The 20,185-nt window shown below is 52.1% G+C and overlaps 3 protein-coding genes across 10 annotated transcripts; all 3 read left to right on the top strand.

The window, feature by feature from the left end:
• Window positions 1-231: 231 nt before the first annotated feature.
• On the top strand, window positions 232-4,647 carry LOC117839273 (serine hydroxymethyltransferase, mitochondrial). 6 transcript variants are annotated; one of them, XM_034719574.2, is made up of 16 exons: window positions 232-399; window positions 546-584; window positions 682-768; window positions 896-1,017; window positions 1,159-1,235; window positions 1,590-1,714; window positions 1,996-2,088; window positions 2,305-2,397; window positions 2,482-2,679; window positions 2,798-2,902; window positions 2,990-3,055; window positions 3,325-3,402; window positions 3,601-3,712; window positions 3,799-3,909; window positions 4,033-4,191; window positions 4,416-4,647. In XM_034719574.2, exons 1-15 carry the CDS (start codon window positions 313-315, stop codon window positions 4,179-4,181), a joined length of 1,542 nt encoding a protein of 513 aa, XP_034575465.1. In that variant the 5' UTR covers window positions 232-312; the 3' UTR covers window positions 4,182-4,191; window positions 4,416-4,647. The 6 variants fall into 6 exon arrangements, with proteins under 6 accessions (XP_034575465.1, XP_034575467.1, XP_034575468.1 ...); XM_034719576.2 differs by having other exon boundaries at window positions 4,413-4,647; XM_034719577.2 differs by having other exon boundaries at window positions 4,358-4,647.
• A 2,769-nt stretch (window positions 4,648-7,416) lies between these two features.
• LOC117840445 (protein JINGUBANG) lies at window positions 7,417-9,511 on the top strand. Its single transcript, XM_034720954.2, has one exon. It carries the CDS (start codon window positions 7,609-7,611, stop codon window positions 9,088-9,090), a length of 1,482 nt encoding a protein of 493 aa, XP_034576845.1. The 5' UTR covers window positions 7,417-7,608; the 3' UTR covers window positions 9,091-9,511.
• Window positions 9,512-14,436: 4,925 nt separating this feature from the next.
• LOC117840659 (BTB/POZ domain-containing protein At5g66560) lies at window positions 14,437-17,799 on the top strand. Of its 3 annotated transcripts, none has more exons than XM_072290998.1 (5): window positions 14,437-14,798; window positions 14,917-15,118; window positions 15,225-15,294; window positions 15,387-16,646; window positions 16,793-17,799. In XM_072290998.1, the coding sequence occupies exons 2-5, from the start codon at window positions 15,075-15,077 to the stop codon at window positions 17,357-17,359; spliced, it is 1,941 nt and encodes a 646-aa protein (XP_072147099.1). In that variant the 5' UTR covers window positions 14,437-14,798; window positions 14,917-15,074; the 3' UTR covers window positions 17,360-17,799. The 3 variants fall into 3 exon arrangements, with proteins under 3 accessions (XP_072147099.1, XP_034577067.1, XP_034577066.1); XM_034721176.2 differs by having other exon boundaries at window positions 14,437-14,814; XM_034721175.2 differs by having other exon boundaries at window positions 14,437-15,118.
• Window positions 17,800-20,185: the final 2,386 nt, after the last annotated feature.

Here is a 20,185-nt window from a genome sequence, read left to right as displayed (position 1 = left end):
CAGGAAATAAGTGACAAAGTGGTCCATATAGAAAAGTGACAAAGTCTCTGTAGTTCACGGAATAGGAAATAGGAAAAGGAAAGTTCATGGGTTGGTGACGCTGATGCGTTTGGTGTGGAGTGGTGGTGCGTGCTGAGGACTGCGGCACTGGCCAGGCCATGGGCCCATGGCCATCCAACCACACCCACGAGCACGGGGATATCCAGCCAAAATAAACCCCCAAAACGCCACCGATTCCACTACCTCCCAAACTCGCGAGTCGAGGTTGCAACCCCCCGGCACAGGAGGTGGACGCGCCCACCACCGCCCACCATGGCCATGGCGACGGCCCTCCGCAAGCTCTCCGCCAACGCGCTCCGCCGCCAGCCGCTCTCCCGCATCACGCCGCTCTACTACATGGTACGCCGCCGCCCGCTTCTTGTTTCGTTTTCGTGGCACGGCAGTCCTCTGTTCTTATCTCCTACGCACCCATCGAAAGAAAGAAAGATTCATGCCGCGGTGCCGATTCGTTTCTCTGATTTGGTTTGGCCTTTTGGCGTGCGCAGGCGTCCCTGCCGGCGACGGAGGAGAGATCCGGAGTCACCGTATGTTCTGATTACTCTGTCCTGAATCGTTGGTATGTCCATTGCCCGTGTCAGTCGCTTGCATATATTCATCACGTGTTCTTGGCGTCGTGTGCAGTGGACAAAGCAACTGAACGCGCCGCTCGAAGAGGTCGACCCCGAGGTTGCTGACATCATCGAGCTCGAGAAGGCCCGCCAATGGAAGGTCTCTGTTTCCTTCAGTCATCTTTTCTAGACCTACTTCTTCAGTCATATGCAGTCGTTGCAATGTTGGATTATATTATATTCTTTGTTCTCATTGAATTGTGTCTGTGTCAAAATGTTTGATGCAGGGGCTGGAGCTCATCCCGTCGGAGAATTTCACGTCGGTGTCAGTGATGCAGGCGGTGGGTTCTGTCATGACCAACAAGTACAGCGAGGGGTACCCCGGCGCAAGATACTACGGTGGGAATGAGTAAGGCCCTGTTCTATCAGTTGTCATTGTTGGGATTGTTTCAGTGGAAACACGCATGTTTGCAAGAGAAATTGAATTGCCGTCTGCATGAATTCATGGATAATCTGAATTGGTTGTTGTTCTGGTTTTTCTTGGTTGCAGATACATTGATATGGCCGAATCCTTGTGTCAGAAACGTGCTTTGGAGGCTTTCCGCTTGGACCCAGCGAAGTGGGGAGGTAAAATCTTGTACAGTCTTGTTCAAAACTATTGCACAAAAGAGGCCAATATCTATTATGTTGCCTCATCATATTTGCCTCTTTTATGAAATAGTCTTGTACAAATTTTCTCTATGAATTCAAGCCTTTATATTGCACTAAAGCATGCAGGTTTGGGTGATGCAAATTAGAGAAGTTGGTGGAAACAATCTGTTCCACTAATAAACTATATTAAGAGAATGCCTAATGGTTTGATACAATTTAGAAATGCTATAAAGTTTTGCAAGGTGTTCAGAGTGCATGGGATTAGTTATAAGGAATTCATCTTCTGTATATGTTGCCATTGCTCATAATAACCAATGTTTACCTCTGCAGTGAATGTGCAACCTCTATCGGGTTCACCTGCCAACTTCCATGTATACACCGCCCTATTGAAGCCACATGAAAGGATCATGGCTTTGGATCTTCCTCACGGTGGACATCTTTCTCATGGTTACCAGGTACATGGATCTGGATTTTACTTTTATCTCCTTACTGTTTTTATTTAGAGGTAGCATACAAGCATGAATGTGTCCTTTGTTGCTTGTTTTCCTTGCTAGCCCTGCAGATGGTTTAATCTTTATGGTTGTTCCATTCTTGCATTGGAAGTTGCTATGCAAGCTACGTGCTACCTTCGCACTTGATTACATAATGCGTATATATAGTTTCCCATAATTCTTAGAAACGTTCATGTATGCTACTGAAACTCCTGTTGCTCAAAGGTTCTACTTAACGTTTGCAGACTGATACTAAGAAGATTTCGGCAACTTCGATATTCTTTGAGACAATGCCCTACAGACTGGATGAAAGCACTGGCTTCATTGATTATGATCAGGTACTTTCCCTCCTTATTTTATATACTTTATATCATCAGCTTATTCAGATAGCTTTGTCACTTTTATAGATGGCAGTAATGTGTTATTTCTTTTTTCATTTTTAGCCAAACAAGTTTCTTATCTAGGATATACTTTTTTCGTCATTTCTCTTTCGATGGTAAAATTATTTCAACTTGAATCACCCTGACACCTTATCTGCTCCTACCTATGTGCAGTTGGAGAAAAGCGCTGTTCTTTTCAGGCCAAAGTTGATCATAGCTGGTGCAAGTGCATATGCTCGCCTATATGATTATGACCGTATGAGGAAGGCAAGTTTCTTCTTTAACAATGAAAATTGAACCGTTTTATTTTGTAATCAACCAAATAATTCCATCATGTTTTGTGATTGACAGATATGCAACAAGCAGAAAGCAATACTTCTAGCAGACATGGCACATATCAGTGGGCTTGTTGCAGCTGGCGTCATTCCATCTCCTTTTGATTATGCAGATGTAGTGACTACCACTACTCACAAGTCACTCCGTGGGCCACGTGGAGCCATGATCTTTTACAGGAAGGGAGTGAAAGAAATAAATAAGCAGGGAAAAGAGGTATGACTGGAGGAAAATAATAGACTATAGTAGCATAGGATGTTGAAGATGTTTCTTCTAATGAGTTCATGCTGTAGTACATAAGAAAAAGGAAGGACTAAGGTATATCACTATGCAGGTTATGTATGATTTTGAGGACAAGATCAACGCTGCCGTCTTTCCAGGTCTGCAAGGCGGGCCTCATAACCATACCATTACTGGCTTGGCTGTTGCGCTTAAGCAGGTTTGTGCCAGTTATGCTGTTTCATATTATCTTGAATTCATATTGTTTTCCTTTGTCTAAGGCTCTCAGTGGTTGATTATATTTCAGGCAACTACCCCAGAGTACCGAGCTTATCAAGAGCAGGTTATCAGTAACTCTGCTAAATTTGCACAGGTATGCTTACTTAATATGATGATTAGCTTGCTTACTGTTTGTATTAGTAGCAGCTTTTAGGAAATCCTAGTAGATTATGTATACAGTATGTTTTATTGTGTCCTTTATTTCAAAGCACTTTGCTGGCTTAGCTACGTTAGATAATATTATTTACAGTGATGTTATCTTTCATCTACATCACCCCAGATGTTATGAAACAAAAATATCTAGTTCTTCAGCATTGTTAATTGTGCTTTGAATCACTAATTGCTGGGAATATTTTTATCCAGAGCTTGGTAGCAAAAGGATACGAGCTTGTCTCTGGTGGGACTGATAACCATTTGGTCCTCGTTAATCTCAAGAATAAGGTAAGAGAGAAATGTGTTTCAAATTGTATGTTTTATCAGTTTGGAATTAGGTATATCAATTCTAATGGTAATGATCAATAAACCTTTGGGATGTTTATTTGATGTTATTATTAGGGAAATATATTGGTTGATGTTCAGTTGTTTCCAATTCTGATGCCATGTCTGAACGATGGTGATCTTTTCCAATGTTACGTATAGGGGATAGATGGCTCAAGGGTGGAGAAGGTTTTAGAATGTGTGCATATTGCAGCAAACAAGAACACTGTTCCTGGCGATGTTTCAGCTATGGTACCAGGAGGCATCAGGATGGGTAAATATGTGGCCGTAGATTGTTTGTTTTCGATTTATTTTAAAATTAAGTTCGGAAATTCTTAATACCAGCTCTCCATCATGCAGGAACCCCAGCTCTTACATCCAGAGGATTTGTGGAGGAAGATTTTGCTAAGGTTGCTGACTTCTTTGATGCAGCAGTGAACTTGGCTGTGAAGATTAAGGCTGCAACGACAGGTCACTCAAAGTCCTAGTTTGTTTCCTAAAGAAGTGTTAGATATATTTGTATTTATTGAGGTGTCTAGTTCACTAGTGGGATAACCTGATATATATATTTTGTTTTTAACTCTTGCCATATAGGTGGAACAAAGCTGAAGGACTTTGTTGCCACTTTGCAATCTGATAGCATCCAAGCTGAGATTGCAAAGCTTCGCCATGATGTGGAGGAATATGCAAAACAGTTCCCAACAATTGGATTTGAGAAAGAGACCATGAAATACAAGAACTAAGATCTGAATGGTAAGGTATGCTCCATCTTTATCCAGTCGTTTTTTTTTTTAAAAAAAAAAACTATGCAGTAACTCAGTTGTAGTAGGGACTAGGGAGTACCGGAACAGTAATGCAGTTGTTTAAAGAAGAACTAAAATCTGAATCTTGTGTCCTTTCCTCTTGATCGCCTTTGCAGAAGATGAGAAGAATAATGAATGCAATCACTCAACAAATTATCTTTTTTTTCCTAGCAGCAAGAAAAGATGTCGAGGCAATTATTGGGGGTGTTTAAGTGGGCATGATCATGTAAACATAAACCCAAGCCCCATCCCCAAGGTGGAAGTAGAATGGCATCTTATCTTAAAAGAGGGATTGGCAATTTACAGCATGTGGAACTTGTGTCGATAGCCCATACTGTAGACACCTACTACTGCAAGACCCTATACTGATGCTCTCTGAATAATATGTGTGCTTGCGGTGTTGTCATTTGCCTTGTATCATTGTAAGTAAGCCTTAGCCAGAGAAGTATTTTACATTACATCCAAAAGGCCACGGGATACTTGAGCATAGACTCAGTAGCTTCTTCTGGCACCCTGTAGTTCTGAATTCGGCGGCTGTAGCCCGTCGTCAGGTCTCCATTCTTGTCATACTTGAGAAACAAGGTCGTCACTCGTGCTGACAGATACCGGCGTTGCAGAGGCTGTTGTTCTCCTTCCTCCTCGTACTTACAGACGCACTGCACGGGGCAGAATCGGCTCCCGCCTCCCATGTCGACGAGCGTGGCGGCACCTACAGGCCACTCGTCAGGCTCTTCGGCGAACAGGTTCTCCTTGCCCACTTGCCGGGACACGCATTGCCGCCCTGCCGTCGCCGCCTGGCGCCGGCGCAGATGTGGCGGATATCCGGGTACCTCGAGATCCCGACACAGGCGTTCAGCTCGGGATCGAAGTGCCCGCGGCCAAAGAAAGGGAGGATCCAGTCACCATGTCGCTCCCAACCAAACATGGTGCTAAAGGTGAAGGTGCAGTCGCTTTTGCCGTCCACGACGCTGACGAAGGTGTACCCATCCGGGTGCACGGTGGGTCAGGGAGCTTGTGCCACGAACGGCCGGCCCAGCCGCCCAGCACTTGCCGCCGGGTTCATCAGGTTCAGGAAGAGGGGCCTGGTCGAGCAGCTCGAAGGAGTCAGTGGACGCCCTGTTCCCGGTCGAGATGTAGATGAGGTGGACGGGATCGGCGCTGGGCCGAGGGCCGAAGATGATGCCCCGAGGGCCGCGAGCGGACGTCGAAGACGGGAACGAGGCTCTCGGGCAAGAGATGGGTGTCGCCGCCGCGGTCGTCGTCGTCGTCGTCGTACGGACCCTCGACGTGCATGGCCATGATCATGGTGTCGAAGGCGGCCGCGACGCACGAGGGCGCCCCGCGCGGCGCACCCAGGCGGACGACAGCCGGTGGCGGAGGCTGCTCGGTGCGATCGATTTGTGATTGTGGCATTGTCTTCCCCTGATGGCTGATCAACTTCGTCATCGGCCGTAAGATCTGCCTTGCGGATGCTGTAACTCCGAGTCCAAATCGAGGGCAAAAACCAAAAAAAAAAAACTTAAAAGCTTCAAGGTCCATCAGGCGGCAACCTACACAACTGACCATCAAACGGGACAACCTCTGTTGTAGGGCCGGGGGCACTTTGGTTGTCATGTTTTGTTTGCCTCTATAGTTGCACTTTGGCTGTATAGCATGAGCAAGAACGAATATCTGGAATGGTATTAGCGGTGTTATAAATTAATTCTTGTTTTTTTTTAAACGCAAGTAGGCAGCAATACTCCGTCATTGTTCAAAAAACAAAATAAGAAAGCTAGTTCAACAACAAACCCATTGTCTTATTTAGTTGAAACAAGGTTAAAATGCCGCGATCCCTCTTAGGGCTAGAATATACCAAGTTAACTTTAGAGAAAGAAAAAGGAAGGTCCTTTAATTGGAGTGGGAGATTAAACTTTACAGCATTTTATTTGGGTAAAATAGATGTTTTGGTCCCTCAACTTTGTCCCAAGGGTCAAATTGGTCCCTCAACTTTCAGATCAGCTAATGCCAATTTAGTCCTTCAAATCTCGTTTTTTTAAGTCAAACTCGTCTTCATACTTATGTGATGCTTTATGCTGGTATGAAACTAATGCAAAAGGTCTTTTCTACCCTTGGCTCTTTCTTCCCTCCTCAATTTCCTCGAGGACCTACAGTACAGCGAGGCGAGCTCGAGTACGTTTGAAGCTCCGTCATCAGGTTTGGATATAGTAGAGACGTAACAACACTATTGCAGCGTTATGGATGCCATGTCAGTCAGACGTGGCTTCATTCTATTTAGCACTAGCACACCTTTGCCATGTCTCGAGACCTGCTTTGTTGCAACAAGTCTGTCCGTTCCCTTGGGTACAACTTGGCCAGAGCCCATCGGTCATATCAAAATACACATGGATGAACACATCGGCCATGATGGTACGAGGCATGCTGAACACTCTGCGATTTGCAGTGATAAAAGTAAAACAAAAGGAGAAAAGAGCCTTAGGAATTGTGAGGATTTCAGACCTGAGCTACTAGCTTGTGAAAAGAGGAAGTCTACTGACTGGCAACAACAATTGGATGACCAGTAAGGGCTGGTGGCGCTACTCCGGAAAATGGTGCCCAGCCACTATAGCGCGAGCACGGACTAGTCGAAGCCCCGCGTGGAGGCAGGCAGAAGGAGGAGGCGAGCGGAGCTGCCAACAAGAGCATAAGGAGCATCGTCGTTGGCTCACCGTTCAGAAGTACTGGTCCTGGCGATACCGCAGCTTCTTGTGGAAATTGACAAGGGGAACGAGTGAGGGTAAAAAAGATTTTTCTTACAGTATAAGGATTAATTTCAATAAAAATGAAAGTTGAGGGACTAGATTGGTCGACCTAAAAGTTGAGGGACGAACTTGAACTTTATAGGGATCAATATAGCTATTTTGCCTTTTTTTTGCATTAACGGGATTATGCTATAAACTATAAAGCATGAAAAATGTTTAAATAAAGCATCATGAATCTTAAAAAGGCACATTGATCTAGATAGAGATAAGAGGGGGGGAAAACAAATAGGCTAATCGCGCTATTCATGCAGGCACCTTGTCCTGACTAGTTTATTTTCAACTTGATGTGAAATATTCAAGCTCGCACATATGCTCCATTTCTAAAGATAGTCTCTATCCCTAAATTAAACTGATGAGAGGGAGCGATTGGCGGGCGATGGTCCCACCATTTCTTCCCCGCCCCCAACCTCTTTAACGGTCACAACGATTTCTCCCTTCCCGCCACTTTCTCTTCGCCTCTCCCTCTCCCTCTGATCCACGCATACACAGGCCCGCTCTCCCCCTCCCCTCGCAATTCTCCCATCCGCCGTGACCGGAGCTCCGCCACCACGGCCTCCGGCAAGAAGCAGATGAGAGACAGCGACGGAGAGGGCGCCGGCGGCGGCGTCTCGCGCTCGCACCCGTCGAACCTCCCGCTGCCGGCGCCGCACTCCGACCCGAACCTCCAGTTCTCGGGGGTTACGGACGATGAGATGTCGAACCGGAACAGCAGCTCCTCCGCCACCGGCGGCGCCAGCCCCGGGTACTACTCCGACTACCCGTCCAGCTTCAGTGGCGAGTGCTCGCCGTACAACATGTCCCCCTGGAACCAGACCATGGCGTCCCCCTGGTCGCACCACAGCGAGGCCTCCGCCGCCGGCCTCGGCGGCCCGCCCACCATGGCGCCCGGGACGAGCCTCATCGGCTCGCTGGTGAGGGAGGAGGGCCACATCTACTCGCTCGCTGCCAAGGGCGACACGCTCTACACCGGCTCGGACAGCAAGAACATCCGCGTCTGGCGCAAGCAGAAGGACTCTGGGGGGTTCAAGTCCTCGAGCGGCCTCGTGAAGGCCATCGTCATCTCCGGCGAGCGCATCTTCACCGGGCACCAGGACGGCAAGATCCGGGTGTGGAAGGTGTCGCCCAAGAACGGCCTGCACAAGCGCGTGGGCAGCCTGCCCCGGCTGCGCGACTTCCTGCGCGGCTCGCTGAACCCGTCCAACTACGTGGAGGTGCGCAAGAACCGGACGGCGCTGTGGATCCGGCACAGCGACGCCGTGTCGTGCCTGAGCCCAACGGAGCCGGCGCAGGGCCTGCTCTACTCGGGCTCCTGGGACCGAACCTTCAAGGTGTGGCGCATCAACGACTCCAAGTGCCTCGAGTCCGTGGTGGCGCACGATGACAACGTCAACGCCGTCGTGGCGGCGTTCGACGGGCTCGTGTTCACGGGCTCGGCGGACGGCACGGTCAAGGTGTGGCGGCGGGAGCTGCAGGGGAAGAGCACCAAGCACTCGGCCGTGCAGACGCTGCTCAAGCAGGAACACGCCGTGAACGCGCTCGCCGTCAGCGCCGTCGCGCCGGTGCTCTACTGCGGATCCTCCGACGGGCTCGTTAACTTCTGGGAGGGCGAACGCCACCTCGTCCATGGCGGCGTGCTCCGCGGCCACAAGAAGGCCGTGTTCTGCCTCGCCGCCGCCGGCGCGCTCCTGCTCAGCGGCTCCGCCGACAACACCATCTTCGTGTGGCGGCGCGACGGCGGCATGCATTCCTGCCTCTCGGTGCTCACGGGTCACACCGAGCCCATCAGGTGCATCGCCGTCGTCGAGGACAACGGCGACAGCAGCGAATCCAACGCCGGCGGCGGCGGCGCGGCCGGAGGGGGCTCGGCGTCGCGGTGGATAGTGTACAGCGGCAGCCTCGACAAGTCGATCAAGGTGTGGCGCGTGACCGACGAGCCGGCGCCGGACGCGCTGCTCCTGGGCCCCGGCGCCGGCGACGGGCCCCAGATGTTCGACCGGTATCCCGGCGATGCCACGTTCGGGGCCAGCGCCTCGACGACGTCGTTCCGCTAAGACGTATCACTTGGCCAGAATGCCATCTTGCATTGGTGGAGGGATTACCAGAACAACATGCTGGATCGATACACATACGTCCTCAATATATACTGATGGGAATAGCTGAAAATGGAAGGTATGGCAATTACTGCTAGCTTGTGCTGGGCACGAGCTGGTGGGTTTGGCACTTTTTTGTGACAAGAAGGGATGGTGAATTTAGTTAGGTACTGTTTGCTTTTCTTGCAACTTTGCATCGCTAATTAAGGTGAATTTTGATACAGTACATGCTTATCTATCTGTGCTAGCTGAAAATGAATTGGTTTTGTGCTAAAGGATGTATTCAATGAATGTCTCAATTCTAACTTCCAGTGATTTTATTTTTTTCTCTCTTGAAATGAAATATCATTTGGCAGTGTGCCCCTTCTCTTATCTGAGCGTGTTTCCTACAGTTCAGTGTGTCTCTTATTTCTCCTCGTCGATCTCAACCTCTTCGAATTCGCGGTGGCGGTGGAGGTAAAATTGGGCCGCCGCCCACCTGCTCCTCCTATTTCTCCAGGAGCTCGGCTGCGGGCCCTCCTCCTTCAGTTAGGGTGTATTTGGATGAAGAGACGGGATGGGATGGAGAGACGGTCCCTCCAAAACTCACGGACGCATCCATCCCCCGTGCACGGTGTCTCCCTCCGTCTCCTCGCGCCCGCACGTCTCCTCGTGCCCGCCCACCCCTCCGTTCCTCCTTGCGTGCCCCTGGATGGCTCTGTCCAGCGGCGGCCAGGCCAGGCGGTAGCGGCGGCCGACCAAGGACGCGGGCGGCGGCGGTGTGGCGCGGGCTAGGGGCACAGCGGCAGGCGCGTGGGGCGACGAGCGGCGGCGCAGGGGCGACGGCCGGGCCTAGGTAGCGGCGCTAGGCGGCAGTCGGGCGGCTTGGCCCGCAGGGGCCGGCTGTGGCGAGTGGCGGGCACAACGCGGCTCGGGGCCAGGAGGCGGTGGCCGGCGGCGCATCCAGGCGAGGGCGAGCAGGAGCTCGGGAGGAGGCCGGGGGTCGTGCCCGCGGAGGCGAAGGAGGCGGAGGAAGGGGGGAGTGGAGCTCCGGGGGCAGCGGCGCGTCCATGGTCGGGTGGCAGAGGAAGGGGGAGCGGAGCTCTGGGGGCGGCGGCGTGTCCATGGCCAGGCTGCGCCTCCTTGATTTGGCTTGTCCGTCCATGAATTTATGAGAATGAGTAGTCAAAATGGATTCGCGAGATATCAAGGAAGCTTCTATTGCAATTGATTGAGTTGGAATTCAACATGGATGTCGAATTTCAAGACTGGTTGGCAGTTTTGACAGAGGAAGGGGGAAACAGGAAATAACAGAGGAAGAAGAAGATTGGGAAGGGAGGCTGGCACGTGGGCCGCGGCTAACGGAACACAAACACCGTTTATTTCATTTGTCCTCGTCCCACCAACCAAAACAACAAAATTGGGACGCCCATATCCCTCCAACCATGGAATCATCTCATCTCTAGAAAAAGATGTCATCTCATCTCTAAAAAAAGATGTCCTGTCCAATCCCACTTGTTTCTCCATCCAAACACACACTTAGCGGAGCTGATTGACATCATCTATGGCGTCCCGTCTGTCACTCCTTTGGCTGGAGCTCTATTCCCTTCCATTAGCATCGAGCTTTTCTTAGCGCCGCCCGACGTGCCCCGGAGATGATGGTCGTTGTTCGATTCGCTATCTCGCCGGCCACTGCCGAAATCCAAGTGCCACTAAGGGAAGCGATGCAGGTTTGCAGCGCGCCAGCACACGTTCAATAGCCATATCAATATCCAGTGCTTCAGAGTTCAGACCAAATGCAAACCGCATCTGAAGCATCCTATGTCGGATAGAGGAGCATCAAACTGCAATCATGATAACAGTCTTCGCATCTGAGCGCTTGGTATGAAATCGTGTGAGTCTGGCAGTCTCTCAGTGCTGTTCCTGTATGTTAACTGATAGCAAAGCTTCTGATGAAAAATCCAGAGTTCTTGGCTGCAGCCAACTGTCAGACTACATCGTCCCCGGTGGCTGGTCCTCGTGGTTGATTTTGACTAGGTCGCACCAATCATCCCTCTTTTAAGGTCAAGGAAGGATGAAAGTTGAGGTGGTACTACGAATTCGGGTTTATGTTTTTAAAATGTTCAGGATTTCCTCAAAAGATTTGCTCGTGTCAAATAAGGAAGAAAAAAATGCACGAGTAGGGCATGAAATGTGAAGAGGATAAGCATATTGCAGATAGCAGAAGGCGGCCAGTCGCTGCCAGAAGCTTTGACGTCACGTGGTGATGGGTAGTTAAACAACAGTCAGCAGCATACAATTACACTGATCCTCGTGGTTGATTTTGGCTAGGTCGCACCAATCATCCTTCCTTTCAAGGTCAAGGAGGTCAAGGAAGGATGAAAGTTGAGGTGGTACTGCGAATTCGAGCTTATGTTTTTAAAATGTTCAGGATTTCCTTAAGAGATTGCACGTGTCAAATAAGGAAGAAATAAATGCACGAGTAGGGTATGAAATGTGAAAAGGATACGCAGATTGTAGATAGTAGAAGGCGACCGATCGCTGCCAGAAGCTCTAACGTCACGTTGTGATGGGTAGTTAAATAGCAGTCAGCAGCATACAGTTACAGCACAGGTAGTTCCGTTCCCGGCAGCTACCCAACTCCTTTCTACCCAAACATGCCGATCGAGGTCGAGGCTAGCTGACAATGACACTGCACCAAACAGTGGAATAATCTACTTACTATCGATTATAGTGCAAGCTTATTTAGCTCCATCTCGATCGCCTTCACTTGCAATACACGCTGCTGCCCTTCATCAGTCCGGGGATCCGGCGCATGCGCGCGCAAAGCTTCGTCGGTTAGGTCCTGGCCAAAATGTTGCCGGTTTAGGGTGTTTGGTTTGCCCTTAGTCCATTTTAGCCCCTAAATTTCTAAACACTCCTGCTTATTTGACTAAACTTTAGACATAAACTTTAGTCCATAAGTCATCAAATGGTTGCTTATGGGGGTTAAACTGGAGCATGGACACCCCCTGCCCTCATTAATTACTTGTATGCTTCCCTCTCTCTTCCCCTCGCACCAATGATCAGGAGTAATATGGTCTTTGTACAGAGCATTAAATGTTGTTTAGCCCCTAGAACCAAACAGAGGGACTAAACTTTATTTCCTTAAAATAAATAAGTTTTAATGCTAAAATAAGTAAGGGCAAACCAAACAATCGCCTGTTGAAGCCAAGCCGACGGCGACCGCTGGCTCCTTTGTATCATTGCGACAGAAAAGGTTGGTGCATGGTGGCACCAGAAAAGGAGAGCGCGCATTAATATGATGATGCATGCCCGGGCCGGGGAAGAAAACACGCTGCTGCTACCCTCCGGGGGCAGATTTGCATGGGAAAAGCAGGCGGTGGGTTACCCATCCTTTCGACGCTTTTCTCTTTTTCTCCCCTGTCGCCGCTCGCCGGGCCAAATCCCACCGCATGTGTACAGGCGTTCCCTCCCGGTGCGGCGGCTCCGCTCAGCGAGCAGTCGAGCACGGCCAAGGGCCAACTACCTCGGCGACTCGGCGTTTCGAGTCCCTCTCTAAACGATATCGGTGGTTACGAGCGGATCGAGAGCGTGGAGGCCGGATTCAGGTAGCTGCAAAAGGTAACGAGACGTTTACCCTGTACTCCTACGTTGTGCCTCGTTGCCCGTGGCCGGTTGGGACGAGACGTTCCGGAGCCCCCCATACCAGCAAGCATGCATGGCTAGGAGGCAGGACAATTATGGGGTCGACAGCTTAACTCAGGCGACCAAGCAAGCCAGCCCAAAACCTGCTGTCCGGGGAGACAATCAGCCAATCACACAAACTGCTTCTCATGCTCCATCCTTTGTTGGCCTCTACCTCGCCATTACAATCGTCGCTGTGGTACAGATCGAATAGGCTGCCGATCGCCGAAGAGCTAGCACAAGAGACAAAATCCACGCCAACCAACGAGCGGTCCAAGACTCCAGGGCCCCAGGCGAATTCATGCGCAGCCCTGAAATGATCCCAAGAAACAAGAATCCAGAGCAGCAATTAATGGATACCGGAACCCGGCCGAGAAGGTTGGTCCGTATCACTGTACGGACCGTCTGCATCACAAGCAGTGTTGTTCAGTTAGTGCCGGAACAGTAGTTTCACTGCTGCGGGGAATTGTAATCGTTGAACTAAAACCTCTCTTCTTCTAATCTTAAATGCAAGTGCCAATGTTTCAAAAAAAAAAAACTGCTGCGGGGGACGCAGTTGGGGCAGCTCGCCATTACTAGACCAATCTTTCGCGCTAGCTGTAGCAGCCTTCAGTTGATCAGCTCATCCCTGATTTGGATCCAACAAAGTGCATTTGACCATATAGTGTGTGTGTGTGTGTGTGTGTGTGTGTGTGTGTGTGTGTGTGTGTGTGTGTTCACAGTCACAGAATTGCAACGGTACTTCAGTTCAGTCATCTCCTAGTCCTTGAGAGTTTCAGCTGCTGCGAATATTTTCATTTTTTGCAGCTATTTGGCGGGGGCAAAGCTTTCACCTCCGTCGGGTACCTGAAGCAAGCTGCAAACAGAACCCGCCGGCCGTGGCGCGCGTCCACCCGGCGCGGACCGGTCGCTCATCTTGAATGCGCGTGCGCGCCGTTGCCACGGCATGTCGCTCGTGCCGGGGGCGCAGGGCTGGCTGGAAAACGACCGTGGAAAGGGAGACGTCGGCGAGAAAACGAAACGGCCAGCGGTAAAGCAGAGACGGTTTCGTTCAGGTTTCAGACAGTTCGTTCCCATCTGGCCGCCTGAATGAAAGCAAAAAAGCGGGAAAAGGTCACAAGTTTTGGTAAAAAAACAAATGTACATGGAGTGCGGTGTACTAGTCGTATTACTGTATTGGTAGCCGTATTCCGCTTTACAGTTAAGATTGCTCGCCAGTCTGCCCTCAGCACCTAACATGCACAGACTCCTGATGGTTCTGTTTGCGGGTGGACGCGCGCCACGGCCGGCGGGTTGTTCATTTTTCGGCTTCGCCGTACATTGATGGATCGTTGCTGCAAATGAACAACTGCACCTGCGTGCTTTCTCGGGGAATTTTGTGTTCCAATGCGTTGTGCTCGATGAAATTCCGCTGAGGCGTGCATGGGTTCTGTTTGCAGCTTGCTTCAGGTACCTGACGCAGGTGAAAGCTTTGCCCCAGCCAAATAGAATTTTGCTGCATGGGTTCTGTTCATTTTTCGGCTTCGCCGTACATTGATGGATCGTTGCTGCAAATTGTTTCGGCATCCACATCTCTTTCCACCTCCTTCCTTTTACAAAGCTTTATTGGGTGTTGGTTGACGCAAGAAAGAGCCGCCCTGCCTTTTCCTCCTCTCTCATTTCCTTTTCCCTTTACACTTGTCTTTGCTGTCCAAATCCAAGCCGTAGACCCTAGAGCTAGAGGAGGCCTAGACCGGCAGCGCAAGCAGGTCTGCAGGTGCAAGTCTACCCCCAAGAACTTTCCAAGCGTTTCCAAACGATCTTTTACTGGCCCCCACCAATGGTGGTTTCCTGTTTCCTCCCGCGCTTACCCCTGACATGGAGTGGTTAGCTCACACCTCATCACCCTCCTCCCCAGCCGAGAGAACACAAGCAAAAAAAGGCAGTAGATAAGCGGCGGCAGCCAACGGCGGATCAACGATGAGCGAAGATATCTAACTAAACCATGAGGGCGGCAACGAGACGTAGCTTTCCATACATGTCATCGGCTGGCTGTCCTCCTCCTTGTTTATCCCCAGCAATAACTTCCTGCTGCTGGCACTGGGGAGGAGTGGGATTCTGATGCCGATTTAATTTCGCCAGGTAGGCGCCCTGAATCGCCACACCTACCCGTCCGGCCGCCCCAAATCATACGGCGACGAGCGACGGGGTGGATGCAGTAGATGCCTTCGTCTTCTCCCTTCTTCCTCTTCTCCCGGATCGTAGCTTGACGGAGCGTAGAGGGCAGGGCAGCAGCGGCCATGTCGGCGTCGGTACGGCACGGCTCGTCGAGGGCCCAGGCATGGTGAGTAGCCATCGGCTGCTCGGATAGTACTTGAATTGCGGTGGTTTGATGCGGGATTGCGCTTGCTTCCGTGTGCTTTCTTGATGGGTTCTCCGTTTCGCGATAGGTTCTGCACCACCGGGCTGCCCAGCGACGTCGTCTTCGAGGTGCATGACATGACCTTCCACCTCCACAAGGTACGCTCCGTCTCTGCTCTGTTTCTTGGGGAATTTTGTGTTACAATGCGTTGTGCTCGATGAAATTTCGCTGAGGCTTTTGCGGCGCGCAGTTCCCGCTCATGGCCAAAAGCCGGAAGATCCACCGCATGCTCACCGAGCAAGAGGAGCAGCGTCCGGCGCGGGGACGGCGGCGGAGGAGGAGTAGTGACGGAGGCGATTCCGGCGATGACGGTGCTGCGGAAACGGAGATTGAGGAAGCCGACGATGAGGAGGGGGAGGGGGCCGAGGAGCAGCAGGTTAGGAGGGAGGACGACGGGCAGGTGTACAGCATTGCGTTCCCGGATTTCCCGGGCGAGCCGGGCACGTTCGAGGCGGCGGCCAAGTTCTGCTACGGCGTCCGCGTCGACCTCACCGCCTGGAACGTCGCGCCGCTGCGGTGCGCCGCCGAGTACTTGGAGATGACGGAGGACCACGCCGAGGACAACCTCGCGGCGCGCGCGGAGGCCTACCTGGACAAGACCGTGCTCCAGCACCCCGGCGACGCCACCAAGGCGCTCAAGTCCTGCGAGGAGCTGCTGCCGCTCGCCGAGGAGCTCGGCATTGTGGCCCGCTGCGTCGAGGCCATCGCCGCGCGCTCGTCGGCCACGTCGCGGTCCTGGTTCGACGACCTGGCCGTGCTCGGCTTGCGCATGTACAAGCGGGTTATGGCGGCCATGGCCGCGCGCGACGACGTCAGGGCGGAGGCCCGGGAGAGCTGCCTCGTGTCCTACGCTAGGGGAACCATCCCGGGGTTGTCCAGGTCCATGCGCCGGCGCCTCGCGTCCGCGCCCGTGTCGTCGGAGGTGGAGCAGAAGGAGCTCCTGGAGGCGGTGGTCGCGAGCCTCCCCGCCGACAGGTGCTCCGGGCGCGTGGTCACCGCCAAGTTCCTGTTCGCGCTGCTCCGGACGGCGCACATCCTGCGCGCCTCGGACGCGGCGCGCGCGGCGCTGGAGCGGAAGGCCGCCACGCAGCTGGAGCAGGCCACGCTGGAGGACGTGCTCATCCCGAGCTACTCCGGCGCCGCGGAGACGCTCTACGACGTCGACTGCGTCGAGCGGATCGTCGGGTACTTCCTCGCCGAGGAGGAGATCGGCGGCTTCGCGTCGTCTTCGGCGGCGATCGAGGTCGAGGAGGAGGCCGGCGCCGAGGTGTCGCGGCCGTCCGCCGTGGCTATGGTGCAAGTGGGCAAGCTGGTGGACAGCTACCTCGCCGAGGTCGCTTCCGACGCCAACCTGAAGCCGGCCAAGTTCTGCGAGCTCGCGCTGTCGTTGCCCGACCACGCCCGCATCTACAACGACAGCGTCTACCGCGCCGTCGACATCTACCTCAAGGTACGCGCGCGCGCTGACAGGTCACCACGCAGTATGTAGCAGGCCAGCAGCATGTCATCCACGTTAAAAGGACAAAGAAAAGATGGCTCCTTTCGAGGTGTCGCTGCCAAAGATCTCATCTCCTTTTTGGGTGATTTGGTGTGCAGGCGCACCCACGGCTGACGGCGGAGGAGCGGGACAGGGTGGTGGGCGTGGTGGACTGCCGGAAGCTGACGGTGGAGGCGTGCACGCACGCGGCGCAGAACGAGCGCCTCCCGCTGCGCGCCGTGCTGCAGGTGCTCTTCTTCGAGCAGCTACAGCTCCGCCGCGCCATCACGGGCACGCTGCTCGCCCCCGCCGGCGCCAGCGCCGTGCCTCCGCGCGCGATGCGGCAGCAGCGCCCGGTCTCCGGCGAGTGGCGGGGCGCGACGGTACTGGCGCAGGAGAGCCAGGTGCTGCGGTTGGACATGGACAGCGTGGCGAGCCGGGTGCAGGAGCTGGAGCGCGAGTGCTCCAGCATGCGCAGGGCCATCAAGAAGATCGACGGCAGCAGCGGCAGCGGCAGCGGCGGCCGGTCGCCCGGAGGTCGCAGCGCGGACGGCGGCGATTTGTCCGGGCCCGCGGTCGGCGGGTGGAGGGCGCGGCACGGGTGCAAGTTCAGCACGCAGGTGTGCGACTCGCACGCGCGCAATGTGGTGGCGTCCAGGGCATCCAGGATCGGGATGAGCCCGTAGCCCATACGTTCAGTTGCAGGACTCGTCGGTATCCTCTGGTGCTAGCTTCAGAAAGCACGAAAAATTTCAAGCAATCGCAAACCAACCGATTGGGAATCAGCAGCAATGGAATTGAGAATGTCTGAGAAGTTCCTGATCGTTAACCGTTGGAGAGATCCAAGATCTCAGGTCCTGCACATTTTCATCTCTGATCCGTGGACCTGAAACTGAAAGGCACCATATGGCCATGGCCTTCCGTGCCGGCATGAGAGGGCTAAGGATCCGTGTGCATTGTCTGTAATGTAGGAGGCGGTTTGTAATGTAGCAAGGCAGGTTTTGGTTCAGCTCGTTTCTACCACTCCATTCCGTGCATGTCCAATTGTCTGCTACTGCTCCGTTTGACATGTTACATGGATGCTATACAAAGGACAGTGGTCGACACCGGACCTGTCAGGGTTTCATCAGGTTGCAGTACACGTGCCAATCTTGCCAGGCTCACCGGGAATAGCCTACAGCCCTACATGACAAAGCTTGTGTTCTGAACATGACATCTGGCCAGTACATTCGTTGGTCTCGTCATCTTCCCCTGAACCTTGAAGTGTGTGTTGGTTGCTCATTGCACAAAGCCTGAATTGTTGCAGAAGCACTCAATCTGCTATGGGTGATCCATTTTCTAGCCTATCTTTCAACCACGACCAACCAACTGTATGTCAGCCATTGGCTGCACTCCCACTTCTCTTTGCTTGGTGGGTGACCAAAACTTTATGCGCGCATTTTATCGTGCCCCTCCAATCTGCTTGTTTTTTTAAACAAACGATTAGGGAGCTGCCGATTATATTAAAAAAATAATTTCATAATAGGTATAACAAAGCAACAACAGTAACCCTAACAGGTGCCAACACCAAGATAACTCACAATTTGACAATCCAAATCCACATAGAGCAACTCTAATTGGAATGGGATCTCAATATTGCTACCAAACCTTCATACACCTCAACACTACTGCCAAACCTTCAAACCGCGACGCCAACGGCTTTTGGTAGCACAGTGCTGCGCTGATTGTTTTACCTTAACCTCGCTCAAGGTTCAACACAACAAAGCGTAGTTTGTTCTTGTATTCTTACTTCCCATGAGAATAAGCGTAAAATTTACAATGAGGTGGGGCTCCTCTTTTATAGTGTCTCGAGGGGCACTCTACATTACACATTTACTCCTATACAACCACTACATTCCTGGAATATGCTTTACATGCATGTCATTTGGGGATCACGCTTCTCACGCTGCCCGACAGCTCCGCAAATTGCGCTCTCACAAGGCTCCACGAATCCCGTCTTGACCGCTTTAATGCTTCCACGCCTTTCAACCTCGTGTCAAGGGTCGCGACCTCGCTCCCGAGGTTACTCAGCTTCAGGGATCCGGCTCGCATGGGCTTCGCGACCAGGCTACGTTTAACTTCACGTTTTACTCCCCGCCAAAAGGAAGCGACCCTGCACGAGACAACCAACAACTCGGTACTCGAGGTTAGCTTAGAGCGCTCGAGGTTAGGATCTGTTAGCTTAGAGAACGGTTAATGCCTCTTGGCTTCGGGCCGAAACTGCCTCCTCGCATTGTATTTGCTGCCTGAAGCTCAGGGGTTTTACCCGAGGTTAAGCAAAACGCAGGGCTGTGCAGAAAGGCGATGATTTGAACGCGCTCGAGGGTGACCGTCTTTTGGGGCGATCCCCAACAGCAGCCCCTCGTGGGCGAGGTTAGACACCGACGACCGAACCCGCAAATCAAAGATCTCTTCCCAAAAATGTCACCCTCGAGCGTCAGTTCGAAACGAGCCAACGATTACCTTTTTTGGAGTGACGTGTCAGCCGGCTATTGGATGACCTTTCGTATTCGGCACACGGTTACTGGCGTCGTCTCGCGCCTTTTTACCGCGCCTATAAAAGGAGGGGTGGGGGCTGCTTTCACCTGCATCCGCGAGGTTAAGACTCCTGCGCCACTGCTTCCCGCTCACTGCTTGCACACTTTGGATAAGTTGGGCGCTGCATGCTAGCATCGTTGACCTTGAGCATCTGGAAGGTAGCGAGGTTACTTGTTTCTCTTTTTAGTTGTGAATATTTTTTGCGTGTTTCATTTTTAAGGTGTTGTTTCAATTTTAGTAGCTGGCTTGCATCATCCAGACCGCTAGACCCATGTCTGCAAAGGAGTTTGCTGCAGAAGCTAGGCTTCGCAATGAAGCTGAGCAGGCTAACTAGTCCGAACAAGTTGATATTGAGCAAGTTTCAGAGGAGCAGGACTTAGACAAGGCTGTTACCAAGGCCTCGAGGTTAACCTTTGATGACAAGGGTTCATTGAGCAGTGGTTCCTCTGATTCGAGTTCCGAGGCTGATGAAGCTGAGGGTGAATGTGAGGGTACGGGTGCCACTTGTTAAGCATACATTCATGGGCCCACCAGAAAGTCTGTACGGATCCACATGCAGAGAAGTACACCGAGACATATCAGGACATGGAGACTACGGCACAGAACGGCGTAGACTACATGGACTCCAAGAACTAGTCGAAGACAAAGGAAACTACTCTTTCTAGTTGGAGTAGGACTCTCTAGTCGAATCCAACTAGTACTCTTGTATTTTAACTGGCTTGTAACCCTGCTCCCCCAATATATAAGGGCGGGCAGGGACCCCCTCAAAATAAGTTCAATCCAATACAAGTAAACAACACCCAGGACGTAAGGTATTACACGATCTAGTGGCCCGAACCTGTCTAAATCACGTGCCTACGTAACCATCGAGTTCCTGAATTTGATGACACCCACCAACCAAAACTCTACCCCAGGTACTCCCGTGGTAGGTTGCC

Source organism: Setaria viridis, chromosome 9 (assembly GCF_005286985.2).
Source record: "Setaria viridis chromosome 9, Setaria_viridis_v4.0, whole genome shotgun sequence".
Classification (NCBI taxonomy): Eukaryota; Viridiplantae; Streptophyta; class Magnoliopsida; order Poales; family Poaceae; genus Setaria; species Setaria viridis.
Note: the sequence above shows the minus strand (reverse complement) of the source record. Positions and strands in the feature narration are given on the sequence as shown.